A 19,757-nucleotide genomic window follows, 5' to 3' on the forward strand; every position below is an offset into this window, starting at 1 on the left:
CGACTTCAGCCGACATCAGTTAAGCCAAAGCTTCGATTTAAAGCTTTCGTGACTGCAGGGATTCATCTTCTTGGTTCTTTCGGTAAAGTCACGTAGAAGGGAAAAAAACATAATAAAGTAATATTTTTATTATGTTTAACAATATATTTTATTATGTCGTATTTTTATTATTTTATTATTTCCCTTCTACGTGACTTTACCGAAAGAACCAAGAAGATAAGCCAAAGCTGTTTAATTGTCAGAACTGGAACAAGTTATAATTCAGTGCAACAAAACAAAAACGTATTTAATATGGTGGATGCAGATCGGTCATTGATGAACAGGCCCAGGTCATCCACTCGCTAAACTTGAGAACCCGGTTTTAATGGTGCGTGGCTACCTGGATTTCAACTCAGGAGTTCTTGCTCGTTGCTGTCTCCTCACCCACCTGGCTACCTGTGTATGGCCATACAGACTGTTGTGGCAAGTGCTGTTCGCCAGCACCTATATTTGGATGGCGCAATGCACGTGGCCAGCAAGGAAGCCCGGCCACCTTTGATGTTTATCCACCGCCCCAGGTACCCAATTATGTCAGAGTCCACCAATGGGACACCCAGAAACTGCTTGTCGCCAGCACCTGCTTTGGATGGCGCAATGCACGTGGCCAGCAAGGAAGCCCGGCCACCTTTGATGTTATCCACCACCCCAGGTACCCAATTATGTCAGAGTCCACCAATGGGAGACCCAGATATCACTCGTCGCTGATGTTGGCCCTGGCAGAGGACCGAACCCGAGCCGCCAGCTTTGCAGCCCAGTGCCCTAACCAGTGCACCGCTGCTTCCCACAAACACGCAAGCAATGAACACACGTAAATACACACGCACACTCACGGATGTAACTCGCACGTTCACGCCGGCTGCGGGCACTAAACCACACCACCGCCTTGTGCTCCCCCCGGTGCAGCTTCATAACAAACACTTCCCCCGCACGAAGCATGTCACATTTGCGGAGGATCTGCGTCCAGATCTTGGAGGGATGGATGCTTCGAATCAGCGCCCCGTCCTATCACCCGCCCATGCAAAGTGCCACGTGGCGCATTTCGTGCTGCGGCGAACCTCGCGTGCGCGCCACTCACCTGTGTGGTGTGTTCAACCACAACCGAGCGTGTTTTTTTTATCGTATTTCATCCCGCTGCCTAGCAACGTTGACTGAAAACTCGCGCGTTTCCCTGCGATTTGTTTACGCTCGCGAGCTCAGAATTACGGGCGCTTCAAGACCTTTCCGAATTTAGCGCCGAGAAACACAACAACAACAACAAAAGGGAGAAGAGGAAGAGTAATGGCGCTGTTAATTCTACACTCGTTGTTGATTGGACATGGCAACGAGGATGAATTTCTTGTCGTGAAATAATCCACAGCTGTTGCAGGACGAGCGTTTAAGAGATTAAGCCATTTTGAACATAATATCGAGCCTAATTCTGTTGAGACGTCACTGTACGAGTGATTCATAGAAATACAATAAAGCATAATTAACATCAGCCATGGTCAATCTACTGCTGGGTGAAAGCCTCCCCCAAGCAGCTGCCATCTCTCACGATCCTGCGATGTGACAATTCCACCTCGCGCCTACGAACACACGAGCCGAACTCGCCACTCCACTCCGTCACTGTCTGGCCAACGGCAACATCGTCCCTTCTTGCGACGCGTGCCACCCCAGGGCCCCAACTTTGTCCTTTCCCCGCGCCTCCGATTATAGCACGGTTGGCCACGTATGGTGCGAACGAAGTTCAGCGTACGCACGTGCTCACGTCTCATCGGTGAAGCTTTATTACTTAGCCGGTCTTACGGAACAACATGGCTGCGGTTAAGCAGCTGCTGCCACGTAAATTTGTTGTGTAAATTAAGCGAGTAGTACCTTAATTAACGAAAATCATGTTAAAAGATGTGCATGCGGCATGGTTTGCTACTACTTTAATCCCCGTGCACCAGAACAGATTTTAGATTTTTCCTGAGATTGCAACATTTTAAGTGGTACCTAACTCTTTATATATCCATAGACATTACGAGAGATGGCGGTGGCTTGGGTAGGCCTTCATACAGCAGTGGATAGGTAATTGCCGGTGACCTTGATGATCAAATCCAAGCGATTGACGTTTGAAAATCTTAAACAAAAACCATTGGAATATCAGCGCCATTCGCGAATTTATTTTATAACAGCACCGTTTTGTCGCCTTCGTTGTGACTGACCAAAGGAAATCTCTGGCCTGTGCTCAAGGATTAAGGGTGCATTATTTTGGGGATCATGTGATCAGACCAAACGTGCCGTGGTTTCGAATGTGACCTCAGCACGAATCCTTAATTTTGTCAAAAAGTAGGTTTGCCGCGATTTGACGATACCGTGTAAAATCTCGTCGTTATCCTAAGCGTAGGAATCAATTGTGCCATGCCCATGACCACATCACCCAAAATGTATCCGATCTCATCAGAGCTCAGAAGCTGAGCGAGGTTAAGCCTGGATAGTGATTGGATGGGCAACCACCCTGCTGACGGCAAGTGGTGCAGGTTACCGCAGGGCTACATTGCTAGGAAATGACGGTGCAGCAAAATCAATTGTTGTTCTGTGTTGTGTCGTTGATGCTCCTCGCCTTCAACAACCCACACTGACCCGCGTGGTGAGGTGGTACGGTCAAAATAACCCCCGCGACCTGCAGTAGATTGACAAAACGGGCTGTACACGACCTTGCACATTTACGATCGTCACTTGCAAGGTAGAAAGTAGGCCATGACAGCCGGTGTAGATGTCCCCAATTGAATTACAAGGTCCTCAGTTTTATTCCCAAGCGGAGACTGTTTTAATTAAATTTTGCTAACGGTGATAAAAAAACACGTCTTTATTATGGAGTTAATTAGAGGCACGCGCCTCTTGTACAATGATTTCTCATCTTGACGAGTCAATCACCACCTGAATTGGATTTCTAACTGATCTTGATTTCGTCTGATCTTAGTGATGCTGTCTATCCTATCATTCAGAATCGATCAGTTGGTCGGTGTGCATTTGTCTTAATCAACGTGGCCTTTTTTCAGCGACTTGAGTTATCTTGTCTGCTGGCAATATATTTGTTAAATGTGTGTCGTTAAGAAGCCACAACTTGGTTATCCGAGCCTTATGCACTTCCACGGAGACCTGAGAATCACGAGAGAAGAGACAGAGACATAGAGAGAGGCGGAGAGAGAGAGAGACACACACACACGTTTAGTGTGGAACGCAGGTAAACACAGCCGTAGACATAGGGGAGAGAAACGCAGTGAGTAGAAGAACGTGGAGAGATTGAGATACTGTAAACCAGAGGTGGGGAACCTTTTTTTCTGCCAAGGGCCATTTGGATATTTATAACATCATTCGCGGGCCATACAAAATTATTAACTTAAAAATTAGCCCATTATATTTGGTCAAACATTTAATGAACTCACCCCTAATGCGATGGCTGGAACTGCTTCTCTTTGGTGAGGCGTGTGATGTTAGCTGGTATTGATGATGTTGCTACTCGCAACTGCTTTTCCAGGTTTGCTTCTAGATTTATTGAATTTCGAGTCCTGCCTGCGGTTGCCTTGGCAGGGCCACACCAAATTTTGATTTTGCGGGCCTCATACGGCCTGCGGGCCAGACGTTCTCCACCCCTGCTCTAGAAGCACAGACAGGGCCAGACGTACTGAGAGACACACCGAGAGACAAACAACGGGCCACCCATAGATTGAGACACGGAGAGGGAGAAACAGACACGGAGAGAGACAAAGGGACAGACAGAGACATGGAAAGAGACAGACAAGAATATGGAGTGTAAGACACAAAGGCGAAGATAGGGACAGTGGAAAAGACAGAGTAGGATATTGACAAAGACACCAAGAGATGGACAGAAGGACATTGACAGGGACACAAAGGACATAGAGAGAGATAGACATACACGGAGAGACATACAACAATATATTAATTTTAAAAATGACTTTTATTTTACTGTCAGCGGTTTAACGGGAGGATTAAAGGGAGAATCTTGCATGTAATAGAAAGCGTAGGTGGGGTTGGGCGGTGGGCTATGCCAGATGATGACTTCGCCGAGGTGCAAAGAGTCATCAGCGCTTGAAGATGTTTAATGTGTCCCAGAGAGTCAACGTTTGTCTTTTGTCACTATAGCGTAGTGAGTATTCCGAGTGTGTGAAAAGGCTCAACAGGGGGGGGGGGGGGCACGCCAGTTGTCTGAATGTGACCGGATTAACAAGACCCGTTGTCGTGACCAGCACGGTGAATTTTGAAGAGGCCTTTAGGAGACAGGAAACTAAAGGCCTGGGCAGTATGAGTGTATCCTGTTTTCTGCCGGTGTGAAGGGGGCTATGTGAGAATGCCAACATAAACTATATATATATTCATATAAAATGCCCTATGTGTAAAAAACATGATCAGGTAATTAAATCAACAAGAAATCACACGGGCAGCGTGTGTGTTTATACATACACACGCATTGACTGGGGGATGCGCACTGGGCTGGCATGTGCTTGTCTGCACACGGTTGGCTACGTACGGTGCGACAGAAGTTCAACGTACATACATCTGAACAGAAAGTTTGGGGAAACCAAGGTTGACGCTGTGTGTTGGTTTCCGAGACTCAGTACAAGTCTCTTCTCCGCCTGGTTGCAAGAGAATGGACTGGTGAAGTCGGACCCCTGATGAACGTGTGTCCACGTCAGTGTATAGGCAGTGTGCCCTTTGGATGTGAAATGCTCACAGACTGTTGCGGTGACGGTGATGTTCCCTGAATCTGTCTGCCAGCCTTCTCCGAGGCGGGTTTCGCCAATGCACGTGGCAGGCAGGGCATTGTCTGCACGAGATGCAGTTTATCAACATTGGCCTTGGCAGGGCTTATTTTCTCATGGAATATTTTCCAGCTCCCACCCCGCAACGCCTCTCACCACAACCTCCAAATCCCATTCCCCCAGAAAGCTCCGGCTGAAATTAAAGCCTGGATCGTGCAACACATGAACTTGTGTCTTCTGCGATAATGTGGGTCTGCTTGGTTACTTGTGATATGTTGTGAAGGTTTAATGCTGGCTGTGGCAGGAGGGGTTTGTTCCAGGTTCTGCAGGTCGTCGTCGAAAGAGCCCAGAAAAAAACTAAACAAAAGCCAGCTGTGTTGGGCTGGGAGGTGGAAGAAGTGTAGAGGATTATGTCCCAACCACCGCCAGCAGAGCGATCGCGCTGATAGAGGAAGCAGCAAGCGGTGGTGCTCACCCATTGCGGACCCGAAGCAGAAATCATGTTGTTGGTGGGCCCCCTTTCAGTGCATAAACCCCGAAGTGAGACGACAGGCGATATAGGCAAGGGGTATAGATGTCGTCAGATATGAGAAACTTAGACAAAAATAGAGACAGTGATACTAGAGACGGGAGATGCTGGATATGTCGACATGAGACCGATCAATCGTTTTTTGAAGCTACTTGGCTAATTATGTTGATTTGGATTTACGTTTCAGCAGCTGTTTGCTACACATATATTTATTCATGAATATTGGGTCCCTTGAGTTGCTTGGGGCCCTCGGTTATTGTTCAGTTTAGCTGATGCCTCGCGGTGCCACTGGTTGGTATCCGGGGAAGGGGCTTCACGGGTTTGAGATCAGAGAGAATTCAGCATGAGACAAGCGTGTCGCTGCAGTTACAGGTCAAAATGCGGAGGGACTTGGGGTTGAGTGAACGGGCTTTCGGGAGAGAAACGTTGGTGTCGCGAGCTCGTGCGTGGCGATAATGTGCGATGTATTCTGGCTGAGATGTTCGGCGATCGGTGCGACCGTCTAGATGGCAACGGAGACGTAGAAGGCCCGGCATCGATCAAGGGCAATCGGGAGAGGGTAGGGGGAAGGCTTGAGTGGAATAAACAGAGAGGGGAGGAGGCGGGGGGATAAGGAGACACCCAAGGTCAAAAAGAGCGCAGGTTCTGGCTAATGTCGTGTGTGCTATATATGGCAAAGAGAGCTTTTTTTGTAGGATGTTGGGGCAAGTGCTGTTAGCGAGCACCTATGAAGGCCGGCGCTGCACACGAGGCAGCGGTGTGAGCAGCACTACGCCCGCTCGCTTGTGTCTCCTGATGGGTGATGTTTACACAACCACACCAGGTACTCATTTAACTCTGAGTCAACCTAGGGGACACCCAGGACTGGTTCAGATATTTGCAACCTCAGTGGATAGTCGTATTAGTGCAGCCTGATGTCAATCCACTGGTGGATGAGGGCCTCCCCATGCCGTATGGGTCGTAAGAGTTATTTGAGCATAGTGGCCATACTATATAGAGTATATATACACACACACACAAGTTTTCTGCTCTTGCCTACGGACTAATACATCCTCTTTGCTGTACTGCCATTCCCTGGCCAAATCAGAACGCAGTGAGCCACAGACCACTGACTCCATAGCGCTCGATCGCAGACGTGTGCCACCACACCCAAAAGCGATGACACGTACTGCATTAACCACTGTATGCCTATCATCATCTACAACAACAACCATGGTCAATCCACTGCTAGATGAAGCCATACCCAAGTCGTCGCCGTCTCTTGGATGGTCCTACGTTGGCAACACTCCGTCTATTGCTGCTGCACGTCAGCCTCCTCAATCGCTGCCGGAGTGGTACGCACCTTCGGGCAAGCCCGTACATTTCCACGTTAAACACTTGACGGGGTTTTTTTTTATTATTGTTTCACTGCGGCGTCCGCGACACGTGATCTTGTGCGTGCGCGCTCTGCCGTGAATTATTTATGAGTTCGAGGAGGGCGGCGCCCATCGGACGTCAGAAGCTGCCTCGTGCCTCGTGGACGTCACGATTTGTTTTTGCGCTGTCCTCGGTGCTGACTGCTCGCTGCCCGTGGGTGTTGAGCAAAAAAAACTAAAAATAAACACGCGGATTTTTATGACGCATCTTTCCGACGTCCGTCCGTCCGCGTGAATAAATAATAATTGAAATGTATGTTTATACACGCGCCACCAGGCGTTAGGACCTTTCTCTGAGCAATTTGTTTTGTTTGTTACGGCAGCATTATCGGTTTAAATAGTACAAATAGTACACGCGGAACCGGGGTTAGACATTCAGTATCACGGCAGCAGAGGCGTGCAGGCTTGCGTGTTGATGCGGTGCTGTCGAACTGCGAGACGTTTATAGGCAAGGACCGTACATTCTGTCATGATCAGAATCTTTATTTGGACTGGACGAATCGGATGAGCTATGAAGATCTTTTTCACAGATGGCCAGGAGGCTTTGGCTCAAGAGGCTGCCATGCCGCGGCCAATGTACGCTTCCACCACCACTGGTTGTCGATGTCTAAGATAACAGCCACAAATTAGTCACAATTGTTTTTATTGTTGAGTCCGCGTATTTTTACCTTCAGCCACGTGCTATAAAATAAAAACCACGGCAGACTTTTAAGAGCTCTGGTGGCCACGTGGCAGAGTTTAACCATACTTTTGGAAATACTTATTTTTGTAATTCATACATTTAACTTGATTATAATGCGTGAGATAATTCCACCTCTTCCAAGACGTCTGGCCTGCGTGGAAGAGTAGGCCAAATCTCGTCTAGAGGGGCTCTCAATAGCTCCCTCGAGTCGAGATCCTTCCACTAGTAGTGGTGTGACCGAGCAGTTGCAGGACCTTTACGTTTTGCCTCATTATAATTTAATTGCAACGAAAAAACGATTTCAGTAACTACATTTTATTTTATGGCTTGATTGTACACGCATGGTTATTTGAATGTTACATATCACGCATGTTCACTTTCAAATAACGCTGTCCTTAGACTGGCACGGCATGGCGAGGCCTTCATTCTTCAGAGGGTTGACAGAGGGCTGAGAATTATTATTTTATTTAGTTAGCCAAGGCACGGTTGTATATCTTTGTGATTACCACCATCTGCCGGTTAAAAGTATAATGCTGGAGCCGGAGGCACTGGCTCTGAATGCAGGTCACTCTGACACTGCTCAAATTGACAAAATGCCGCGTGAATTGAAACGGAGCTTTTTCGTACAAAGAACTACGTCGTGTTTTAACCAATCAAATGTCAACTCGCGCTCCGTGGTTTTTGTGCAGTATGCTGTGGTATTTCAGCAACGTGTGTGGGGGACGGTAGTGGCGTGGTGGTTAGATCACTGCGCTACAAATGCAACGGCGTGAGTTAAATCCATGGCCATGACTGAAGTGAGCAGTCAGTGGCTTCCCCCGACACCAGGGGTGGGGAATTTTTTTTTCTGCCAAGGGCCATTTGGATATTTATAACATCATTCGCGGGCCATAGAAAATTATTTAACTTTAAAATCTGCCTGTTATATTTGGTCAAACATTTAATTAACTCACCCCTAATGTGATGGCTGGAACTGCTTCTCTTTGGGTGAGGCGCGTGATGTTAGCTGGTGTTGATGATGTTGCTACTCGCAACTGCTTTTCCAGGTTTGCTCCTAGATTGATTGAATTTTGAGTCCCGCCTGCGGTTGCCTTGGCAGGGCCAGACCAAATGATTTCGCGGACCTGATACGGCCCACGGGCCGGACGTTCCCCACCCCTGCCCTACACCAACACACATTGCCAGCGTGATGAAGTATGGCCAGACAACCCGATAACTGGCAACGGGACACCGTCATCCAGCAGTGTGTTGACAAAGAGCTTCATATATTTTTTTTAAACAAATACATTTATGAGTTGTAATCTATCATTGTAAAGTGTTTTGAGAAACGAATGTTGCTTTGTTCTTTTTCAAGTAGAAATATATTATGACAGAACGATGTGTTCTCTCCAATAGATGGAATATTTATTTATTTCACCTCACTGTGCGCACGGAGTGTATGCCCCGTGATCCACTCATATCTGGTGCTTTCAGGGCTTTAGATTCGGATTTGGAAAATCCTGCCGAAGCCCTGGATCCATATTGATCTGGATATATCCCATGTCCAGTTTAAGTAGTAATTTACTAAGTGAATCAATGCATTATGAAAGTATTGATGTGCACATCCAAACCCAAAACATCAAAATGCATTCTTGATACCACATCTCAAAGCAAAAGCCTGACCTTAATATGACTACAATGGACGATTATTATTTTAACCTTGATTTTAATGTCTCGTCTCAACACAGCCGCAGCCAAGACATTGTGGAGGTCTCCGCTGAAGCCTGACAAGGACCCGAGGCTGCTGTTCAGGTCAATCGCTGTGAACTCCGGACCATTCGCTTCAACTGAGCTCTGGACTCTCAGCCTTGAGGACGCATCTGCTGGCCTTCGATCCTGGGCTCTCAGCTCGCTCGTCTCAGGTTCCTGCTGTCAACATTGGGATTCGCTCCGAAGGATCCCAACTCCGGGATCACGAGCGGCGAACTTGTCATCCGGCTCTAAACGTGCTGCAACCTCTCACCTTCCTGCACTGTCGACTCTGGGATCTCAACTTGGCACACACCTCGGGCTCGTCAACCTTGGCGCTGTTGACACTCCGGGCGATTGAAATCCCAGAGGGGAAAAACAACGCTGCTGCAGAGTGGTGGGCGAGCGTGCGGCACCCATGCGGAAAAACAGCAAGGTGGTCCTCAGGGATGCGGACGTTACCGAGTCGGTGACCGACCTGCTCGGACATGCCGAGCGGCCCGACGTTAAGAGCCCGTCGATCGCGGAGGGCCGCCCCCTCGGCAAAGGGGCGGCGGCTGGAACCGCCGCGGCCGCCGCGGCCGCCGCGGCCGCCGACTACGCGGACGACGACGAGGATGAGCGGCCCGCATGGGGCAGCAAGCTGCAGTACATCCTGGCCCAGGTGGGCTTCTCCGTCGGGCTCGGAAACGTGTGGAGGTTCCCCTACCTCTGCCAAAAGAACGGGGGAGGTACGTGCGTCACTTTTTCAAAGAGCCTTCCAAAGCCTGTGGCCGAAAAGTGGCGTTGATGGGTTGGCTCTGTCCGTCCGTCTGTCTGTCCGTCTGTCCGTCCGTCCGTCCGTCCGTCTGTCTGTCCGTCTGTCTGTCTCTCTGTCCGTCCATCTGTCTGTCTGTCTGTCCGTGCGTGAGTGCATGCGTCCGTCTGTCTGTAACGGGGAAGTCACGACAACTTTCGAAAAAGTGCTCCATTATGGACGATATGTTCTTCATCAAGTTGTGTTTCTTCATCGGATTTAACCTATTTACAACCGGGCACATTGGCAGAGGATTGGTCCATGATTGGGTGCTAAATTAATATTAAAAGGTCAAGCCTTTTTATTCCCACGCAGATGACGTCACATGCCACATTGATTTGTTGGTTGATCACTGATACTTTAAGCGTGGGGAAGTGGCGGCGCACGGGTTAGCAGGAATGAGATGGATTGGGGCATCACGGGACCATGAGGTTTGGCCAGGTTTTGGAGAGCCCGTCATACAGCGGTGGAGAGATATGAATGCTGCCCCTGCTCCCGATGATGCTAATAATTATGCGAACACAAACTAAGTCCAGTGATGTGACGGACGTGACGGGGCATAGCAGAGCTGCAACCACAGTACGTTCTTAATCAGGGTTCACGGCTTCACTGAGTAAAAAAAGAAACGCCAGTTGAAAATCCACCCAATCCCACTCCATTTGGTATACATTGACCCCAATGGGCATTCAATTCACTTAATCACACGAGCAAAATGCGCGTACACAGAGTAGTTGTCTGCGGTCATACAAAATTTCACTATCGCAGCACACACACTGTAATTTTGTATTATTATTACCAGCTAAATCGTGAGTCATATCACAATGTGCGAGATGCCTCTGCTGGGACTTCTTGAGTCACTGGAACGTGAGGTCATCACGTCTAGCAACGGCAGCACCAGGACAAGGCGGTCCAACCCTCGCTCGCTCCGCAGGCTCAATGCAGCCGGTGATCTCCATCTAATCCATCCCGTGGCATCGCTCACTTAAAAAAAAAAACAACAGGCCACCGTGGATTTCAAATGAAGTTATTAAACCAAAATAAACCTGATTAAATCACATGCCTTGTGTGAAATAAAGATGACGGCCAGGATACAGGCCCTGTAATGACCAGGGGGGGGAGAGGGAATGTGTGCCGGGGAGTGAAGTACATGCAGCACTGCATGGATTAAGGACTCGATCCACACACTTTTATTGTTGTACTTCTCCCTCCTCTCGCTTATGCCTCTCAGATTACAACGTTCTCCTATCTCTCTTCTATATTTCTTCTGAGTATATCTCCTATTCCTAGCGCATGTGGTGTATTTCTTCTGAATGTCTCCTATCTATCTTGAATCTGAATCTTGTATCTGTCTTCTGAATACATATCCTGCCTGCGGTATTGCTTCTCTGAATAAATTAGTCAAAATTTTGTTATTGTTAAGTCCGCATATTTTTACCTTCAACCAAGTGCTATAAAAAAAAAACACGGCAGAATTTTAAGAGTTTATCCATACTTTTGGAAATATTTATTTTTGTCATTCACACATTTAACTTGATTATAATGGGCGAGATAATTCCACCTCTTCCAAGGCGTCTGGCCTGCGTGGAAGAGTAGGCCAAATGTCCTCTAGAGGGGCTCTCAAGAGCTCCCTCAAGTAGAGACCCTTCCACCAGTCAACAGTCGTAGCCCTGTGGACAGACTCGCCCTTGCTCGAGGAATGAGCGCGTTCCAGCACTGGCTCAGGGTTATCAAACAGGAGGTGAGCACGGAACGCACTCTGACTTGTTGTTGTTGTTGCCGAAACAATGCTCATGATAGCAGCTCACCCCTGTTGTCTCTAACCTCCGCACCTAACGCTCGCACACCTTTCCCGGACCCCACTCCCGACACCTCCACCGCTCCCTCTCCCCGCGACAGGCGCGTACCTGGTCCCGTACGTGATCCTGCTGTTCGTGTTGGGCATTCCGCTCTTCTTCCTCGAGCTGGCCGCCGGGCAGTTGATCCGCCGCGGCAGCGTGGGGGTGTGGAGCTACATCAACTCCAAGCTCGGCGGAATCGGATTTGCCAGCTGCATGGTGCGTGCGCCACATTCACGGGCTTTTCATTAAAGGGGAGCGGCAGAGGTAGCAATCGGGTTCCCAATACCCGTACCCTACCCGATACCCGGCTACCCGGCCGGGTACGGGTACCCGTTTGCGACCCTGGTGCGGCCGGGTATGGGTACGGGTAGGCCGTGAGTCACTGGTGAGTCACCGTTTGTCACTCATTTCGGGTAGGGTACGGGTACGGGTAGGGAACAGCTACTCGTACCTGGCCGGGTACGGGTACGGGTACCCATTTGCGACCCTGGTGCGGCCGGGTACGGGTACGGGTAGGCCGTGAGTCACTGGTGAGTCACCGTTTGTCACTCATTTCGGGTAGGGTACAGGTACGGGTAGGGAACGAGTACCCGTACCCGGCTGGGTACGGGTACGGGTACCCATTTGCGTCCCTGGTGCGGCCGGGTACGGTACGGGTAAGGAATCAAAACCCGTTTGCGACCTCTGGAGAGCGGTGCGGCCCTGCGATCGTTGGCGACGCCGCGGCTGTTTCGTCTCATACGTCTGAGACAGGAGTGACGCTTGGTGTAGCTGTATGGGTCAGAGAGCTGCAGTTGAACTCACAGAAGCAAGCTGAAACAGAGCCTCTGACTCTTGAAAAGAGGTGCACACCAAGGAAGCGATGCCTGTCGCAGCAGGAGGAGGAGGAGGTGCATTGGTCGTTCAGAAGCAAACGTGGCCAGACGGGCTTATATGTTCCATCATGAAATCACGTTCTTCATTCTGGCAAATGATCGTCATCAATCATCGTCAATCCACCTCCGTCACTGCTTCATCTTTTCTCTTGTTCACATATTTTATTCATTGGTTGGACACGGTCTAATTGGACGTGCCTACAGGTACGGGCGTGCTACCTGCCCCTCGACACAAACTGTGGCTGTCACCCTACCTCGACTGGTGAACTTTCACGAATATTGAAGCATTAAAACTCATTCATCAATTACGCTTTGGCCGTAAAAGATTAAATATATCATGGGTGATGTCTCGAGCGATGGGCCTTCTTCCGAGCACATGTTATGTTACTGGTAATGACCCTTCTTCATAGCAGGAGAAGGACCATTGCCAATAACGTCACCTATTATATATGTGCATATTATATGCGTGTGTATTTTGTCGGCAGTGCTATTGGCGATTGTGTTAAGTTTGGTTGTCAATTGTCCTTGTGCACCACTGCCAATGCAGCGGTGGCATCACCAAATGATTTGTTTCCTTCATATCAGTCTTTCACACGAAAAATACAAACGGTAGTTTTCAACACTTTATTGCGCAAAAAAAATCTTCCTGACAGATCTGAGTCAATGGCCTGCTTGTGGTTCGAGGTGTATACGCCTCTGTGGTTGGATGTGATCTGCGTTCGGTGCCCTGAGTCTATATATATTTCTACACATGAATTCTGCTGTGTACTAAGAGTTGCACCTGTGCATTCTGTATTTTTTATTTCGTTCTGCAAAAGCGTTGTGTCGAGTGATTTTCGTTTTGATGTACGTTGAACTTCTATCGCGCCATTCGTAGCCAACCGCGCTAAACGGAGGCGCAGGGGGGAAGGACAACAAACTGAACACAGAAAGCAGTCCTAAAGAAATTAGTTTTAAATCTAGATGATGATTTAAAAGTGCAGAGCTCCAGTGGCTTCCTAATATCAGAAGGAAGAGCGTTCCAGACGGCCGCAGACCCCTTAATCTCACCTTCATAACCACCACCACTACTGTTCCCTCTTCGTATTCTCATTGCATGGCTAGCACTCATTAACCCCATTCATTCAATCCGTTCATCATCATTATTTACTGTCATCACTTCCTCTTTCACCGAATTCACGCATTACAGATTCGCCACCCATTGCATCCTTTCATCCATTTAATTCGCTACATCTCCGCCGTCACGTCGACACGTTGTTTGTGCCGTCGTCAATTCTTGGTTAAGGCGCTGTATAAATGCCGTCAAGACAAGGAGAGCCCATCTGAAAGCGGCCGACGCCGGTTGGCCCAGCTTTGTCCGCTGGCTAGCCAGAAAGCCCCCGGTTTAGTCCCGGCGGCAAAACATTCTCAGTTGCGCGAGAGCGCACTTTTAAAAGTAAAAATGCAAGGTAACAGCGGCGCACCGCTGGGTGCAAATTTGCTGACCGGCTGCTGTTTCGCGCAGCGCATTTCGTTGACCTGCCACGTCGTCCGTGCACATTGCGTTGTGTGCGAAATAAACGTTCACATCCACACAACTGCATTTTTTTTGGTGTGTGCCAATTTTGTAAGTCGACAGGGCAAAAGAGACTCAATGTCCCCCCGGTACCTCCGCATTCTCATTTTCTGCTGATGCCAACGACAATTCTGCCGATACTGTTTTTCTTAACTACTCGTCAATGAGTTTGTAGTCGCGTTTAGCACCACGCAATGACCTAATTACAACAATGATCATGACAACAATGATTATGCATTTGAGTGTGAACCTTATTGTTGCCAATTTAAGTTGTCATGTTACCAATATCTTCTTAAAGTTCACCTTAACCCCCCTCAATGGGCCCATGTCTCCGACTCGGTGGAAACGCTTCGAGCTAAAATCCGATCCGCAGATTTGGTTATTTTGAAGTGTTGATTACAGCCATCTCCCTCCGCTACATCCCACTCCACCACGCCTCTTAACCACCCGAATGACTTTGAAGGGCACAGCATGATAGTTTATTGTATTAATACATCTTATAAATGAGTAAATGCAATTACATTTACACTTCGCACGTCGGATCAGCAGGGTTGGCTCCGTACGGTGCGAAACAAAGTTTAACAAACATACATTTCAGATAAGCATCATTATGCGATTTCAAGTATCTGTTTGTACTCTATTCACTTGTGTTTTGGGTAGAGATACTGCTCGCGGTGGCATCTTCCCATGCTTGCGTCACCCAGCGTGTGACAGCCCCTTCACCAAGGACGGTGCAGGAATAACATGTTACATCTGTAAGGTGCATTTCGTCCGTAGATCCCAACGCGCAGTTCGGTCAACAGCACAGTTATAGCAAAGCTGAACTTGGTGTGTAAAAACTGGCTCAAATACCGTTGCGTGCACATTCGTAGAATATGCACAATGTAGCTGTGTGTAGGTGAGCACCACTTGATGCGTGACCCTATTACCTGCAGCTCCAATTACCTTGCCTCTTGAGCACGCTAGGATCACCTTTGGAGCTGGCCTCTCCCACTGACCCAATGACCTGTCTGGTTTGCTGCAAGAAGTGCCCGCCGTTGTGCCACAGTGGGATTGGACTCCCGGCCCTCGGACTTGGTTCAAATCCACAGTGTCCGCTGGAATCTGGTGGCAAGAAATCACAACACAAAACAGCAGGAAGGCACGACTGTTTTCTGATTTGTTTGTATTGGTTTCCCAGCCTGCACCCAATTTTCCCGTTTCTCGTAATTCACGTGAAAGGCGTTTGATTTTTTAAATGTTTTCTGGTGGCGGTTGAAAGTTTACAAGTGAGAATTTCATCCATCTATCAATCCATTCATTCACATCCCCCTCACTCCCCCATGCTGGCGGTGAATGGGGTTTGTATCCCTCGCTGTTGTCGTGTGAACAGGAGCCAGCGCACACAGCTTAGCGCGCGGGCTCCTACGTGTTCATAATAACGCGTAAAATATAAATGTGTCATTAACCCCACTACCAGCCGGTCACGGCCAATCAGTGAGGTTCCGCCACGTAGACAAAACGTGCTAATTGGTTTGTACGACTTCAGCACGCCGGTTGTGTGCTGGAGCGTAAACCCGCGTCATTTACAAATTCGAGTCCGACGACGACAACGAGGCTATCACCACCACCACCACGCATTTCTGGGTTACCCCAGGAGGTGTCTACACGACCAGCGGGCGTGTGGACACGCAAGGTGCGCTCGCCTGTGAGCGTCATTGTTACGCAGAACAACGAGCTCGTTGTTGTCTGGCCGCGAAAGCCACCGCTGCCACGTGTGTTAATAACGCAACACTCGTTTACGTGTCCCTGCCTTGTCTGCGCGTGGACCCCCCCCCCCGCCCCCCGTGGCAGGTGTGCTACTTCGTGGCCCTCTACTACAACGTGATCATCAGCTGGGCTCTCTACTACTTCTTCCACTCGTTTCAGTACCCGCTGCCCTGGGCCAACTGCCCCGTGCTCCACCACGGCAACATCACCGGTGCTGCACTGTGCTCTCTCTCCCTCTCCGGCCCTCACGCCCATGAGGCCACGTGCCCCTATGTGCCCGCATCACATCGGGGGCGCCCATGACAGTTTTTCTTTGTTCGCGTTCGGAGGCCACCGCAAATTTCTGGGTTGCGTCAGGGTGCGTCCAGCACCAAGCTGCATTTGTCTCACCATTACTCACGTTTACACATTTGCATTGTGCATTCATTTTAAGGCTGAGTCGTTACAGGAGAGGCCCCGGATTCGTTCAGATATTCACACTGCAGCCGGGAATCGAACTGAGGTCACCGGGTTCGTAGCGCAGCGCGCTAACCGTTAGATCCCACGTATGGCCTTAACAGACTGTCGGGGCAAGTTCACTCAAACTCGAGGCGCCAGGTTTGTAGTGCAGCGCGCTAACCGCTGCGCCACCGCTCTCCGCACTTTCGCACACGCACGACCGCAATTCGCATTGTCCACCACACACGCGCACATTCACATTTTTCATCGTACATGAACATCACATTCGCATTGTCCACCACACGCGCACGCCACAATTCGCATTGTCCACCACACGCGCACGCCGCAATTCGCATTGTCCACCACACACACGCGCATCCACATTTTTCACTGTACACGCATATCACATTCGCATTGTCCACCACACGTGCACGCCGCAATTCGCATTGTCCACCACACACACGCGCATCCACATTTTTCACCGTACACGCACACCAATTCGCATTGTCCACCACACGCGCACGCCGCAATTCGCATTGTCCACCACACACGCGCACATTCACATTTTTCACCGTACGCGCACACCAATTCGCATTGTCCACCACACGCGCACGCCGCAATTCGCATTGTCCACCACACACGCGCATCCACATTTTTCACCGTACACGCACATCACATTCGCATTGTCCACCACACGCGCACGCCGCAATTGGCATTGTCCACCACGCAGAAATGGAGCCCGAGTGCAAGCGCAGCTCGGCCACCACCTACTACTGGTACCGCCAGGCGCTCGACATCTCCGACAGCATCTCGCACGGCGGGGGCCTCAACTGGCGCATGACGCTCTGCCTCTTTGCGGCGTGGCTCATCGTGGCGCTGGCCATGATACGCGGAATCCAGTCTTCGGGGAAGGTAGGAAGAAAAGCCGACGGAAAACGTAGGTTCCCCCTCCTTCCCCCACATCTTTATCCCTGTACTTTTGTTCCTCTTCCCTGGCCTTCTCTTCCCCCGTGTACAAAACAAACAAACCTACGGTCCCACTACTCGCAGTCCCCTACGTGAGTGGGGCAGTGTGAGCCCAACCTTCTCCCCTTCCCAGAACCCAGGGGCACTGAGTTTGGGCTTTGGTCTGCAACATTTCTGTGGGGCTCTTGTAACAAAAACAAAGCCACAATAGTAGTTGTTGGCTGTCGCCTGATGATGCTGGTTGTTGTCATTACTGGCGAACTGTCACAATACTAGAATTTTGATTTAAAGCTTTCGTGACTGCAGGGATTCATATTCTTGGTTTTTCGGTAAAGTCACGTACAAGGGAAATAATAAAATAATACAAATATTAAACAATATTATTTTATTGTTTCCCTTCTACGTGACTTTACCGAAAGAAACAACAATATGGTACTAGAATTGTAAATGTTGTAGGTTTACTACTCCAACACACAACCGGTGTGCCGTACTAGTAACGAATTGCCACGTTTTGTTTAGGTGACAAACCTTACTAATTGGATGTGTCGGGTGGTGGTGGGCTTAACGACACATTTATATTTACGCGATCTAATCCAATAAACCTCAATTATGGATAATATTGGTCGCTAAAGTGTACGCGTTAAACAAAAAAATTTCAGAGCCAATTCAACATACATATTTGTTTTTGGACCAGAACACATGGTCATGGTCTGTAGCAAAATGTATGGCTTTATCCCTCCACCACATGACAAGATTGTCACGTTCACAAAGATGTCGTTATTCTTACCTGGCCAGTGTATTGGTGGAATTGTGCCCGAGGAAGCAAAAGCTGTCGAATGTGGGTCATAGATGCGGAATGCGTCGTCTGTATTTACCGTTTCTTTAAGTTATCCGTTTACCGTACAACCGCAAGTGTCGGCAAGGAAACCGATTGCTTGAATCTCTCCTGAATCTGCATGACGCCCTTGTCCTAGAAAGTCGTTAGATTTGTCGCTCGTTGCTTTGGCAAAATATGACCATGTGGGAAACCCAACAAGTTGCTAGAACGCGTAACAAAAACCGCTTAACTTGGCAACGCTGCCCCTTGCTTCGCTACTTATGCACCGTACCAACACGTGACAATGCTGTTAATTCGAACTGCTCTTTTTGTGTTTAGTTTTGTTGTCCTCCCCCTCCCCTCCACATCTCCGATTAGCACGGTTGGCTATGCGCGGTGCGAAAGGGGTTCAACGTACACAGGGAAAGCGTTTGCCGTCACTAACGCCTCGCGTCGACGACGCTGCTCTGCCACTCATGCGAGTTCCCTCTGTGTGCCGCGGCCAGGTCATGTACTTCAGCTCCCTCTTCCCGTACCTGGTCCTCTTCTGCTTCCTGGTGCGCGGACTTTTACTCGATGGGGCAATGGACGGCATCCGCCACATGTTCATGCCCAAGGTGACGACGACATTATCGTGGGGCCCGTTTTTTTGCCAGGATCAAAGTGTGAAAGATCAGAATATGTGTTTACCCTTTCTGGCAATAAAACAGGTGTTAAGATGTTTAAACACCAGATAGACACCTTTTGGAAGGAATCATGTCTGCGTTAAGCACACGTACTTGCGGTGAACATGCAAACAAACATGCGCTGATAATACATGGCAAATAATAATAATTTAATTTCTATTATTATTTCTATTATTTTTATTTTATTATTTATTTTTACCTACGTGACTTTACTGAAAAAACCTAAGCGTATAAATCCTTGCAGTCACGAAAGCTTCAAATCTAGAATTTCTTTGAAACGTATTGGCCTACACCAGAGGCCAATCAGACATGACACGGATTGCTCCGGTTCAGTCCAGAACAGTCCGGGTCACCGTTTTCTGGGAGTGATTTTGACACGCGCCATTGTCCAACTCACCCTGCGTTGTCCTCGCCACTGTTTACACACACGTGAACAGTGGAGGGTGCCTAGGGATAGCACGACATCCTCAGGGGCAGCACTTACGTTTAATTTCCTTTGCCCATTGAGATAAACTGCCTCTTAATAAGGACGCACAAATGTCTGTGACGTGCGATCACGTGACACGTGACATCACACATTTCTGGAAGTATTGAGTGAGACAAAAACATAGGCCCCGTGTATGCGTGCACAGTTTATATCAAATGAAGGCAGCTCCCGGGAGTAGTTAACAACTTGTTGCCAGCCTTGCTAGTGTTGGTGAATTTGCAAAGGTAGCAGCTAATGCCACATGCATTTCGGGATACAGCTCAGGGCCGTTGATCCCCTTCTCAGGAGCACTTCCATCACCCGGATGAGCTGCAAATCATAGCGTCTGGTCTCACTCCATTTGTCCTCCCGTCACAAATGAACAAATCGTCGATCCATCTCTCACCTGCCATGGCGCTGAAGTCTCCAACTG

General features: G+C 48.9%; 1 protein-coding gene across 5 annotated transcripts in view; it reads left to right on the plus strand.

Moving 5' to 3' along the window:
• Positions 1 to 19,757, plus strand: part of LOC133347543 (sodium-dependent neutral amino acid transporter B(0)AT2-like) — a 46,921-nt gene that overhangs the window by 10,935 nt on the left and 16,229 nt on the right. For all 5 annotated transcript variants that reach the window (XM_061559898.1, XM_061559896.1, XM_061559897.1 and 2 more), the window contains 5 exons: positions 9,138 to 9,869; positions 11,831 to 11,988; positions 16,036 to 16,162; positions 17,120 to 17,301; positions 18,679 to 18,789. In XM_061559898.1, coding sequence (XP_061415882.1) covers positions 9,557 to 9,869; positions 11,831 to 11,988; positions 16,036 to 16,162; positions 17,120 to 17,301; positions 18,679 to 18,789 — 891 coding nt within the window. In that variant the 5' untranslated portion in view covers positions 9,138 to 9,556. The remainder of the gene's footprint in view (positions 1 to 9,137; positions 9,870 to 11,830; positions 11,989 to 16,035; positions 16,163 to 17,119; positions 17,302 to 18,678; positions 18,790 to 19,757) is intronic.

This window comes from Lethenteron reissneri, chromosome 26 (assembly GCF_015708825.2).
Source record: "Lethenteron reissneri isolate LAM-NWPU_2019-01 chromosome 26, ASM1570882v1, whole genome shotgun sequence".
Lineage (NCBI taxonomy): Eukaryota > Metazoa > Chordata > Hyperoartia > Petromyzontiformes > Petromyzontidae > Lethenteron > Lethenteron reissneri.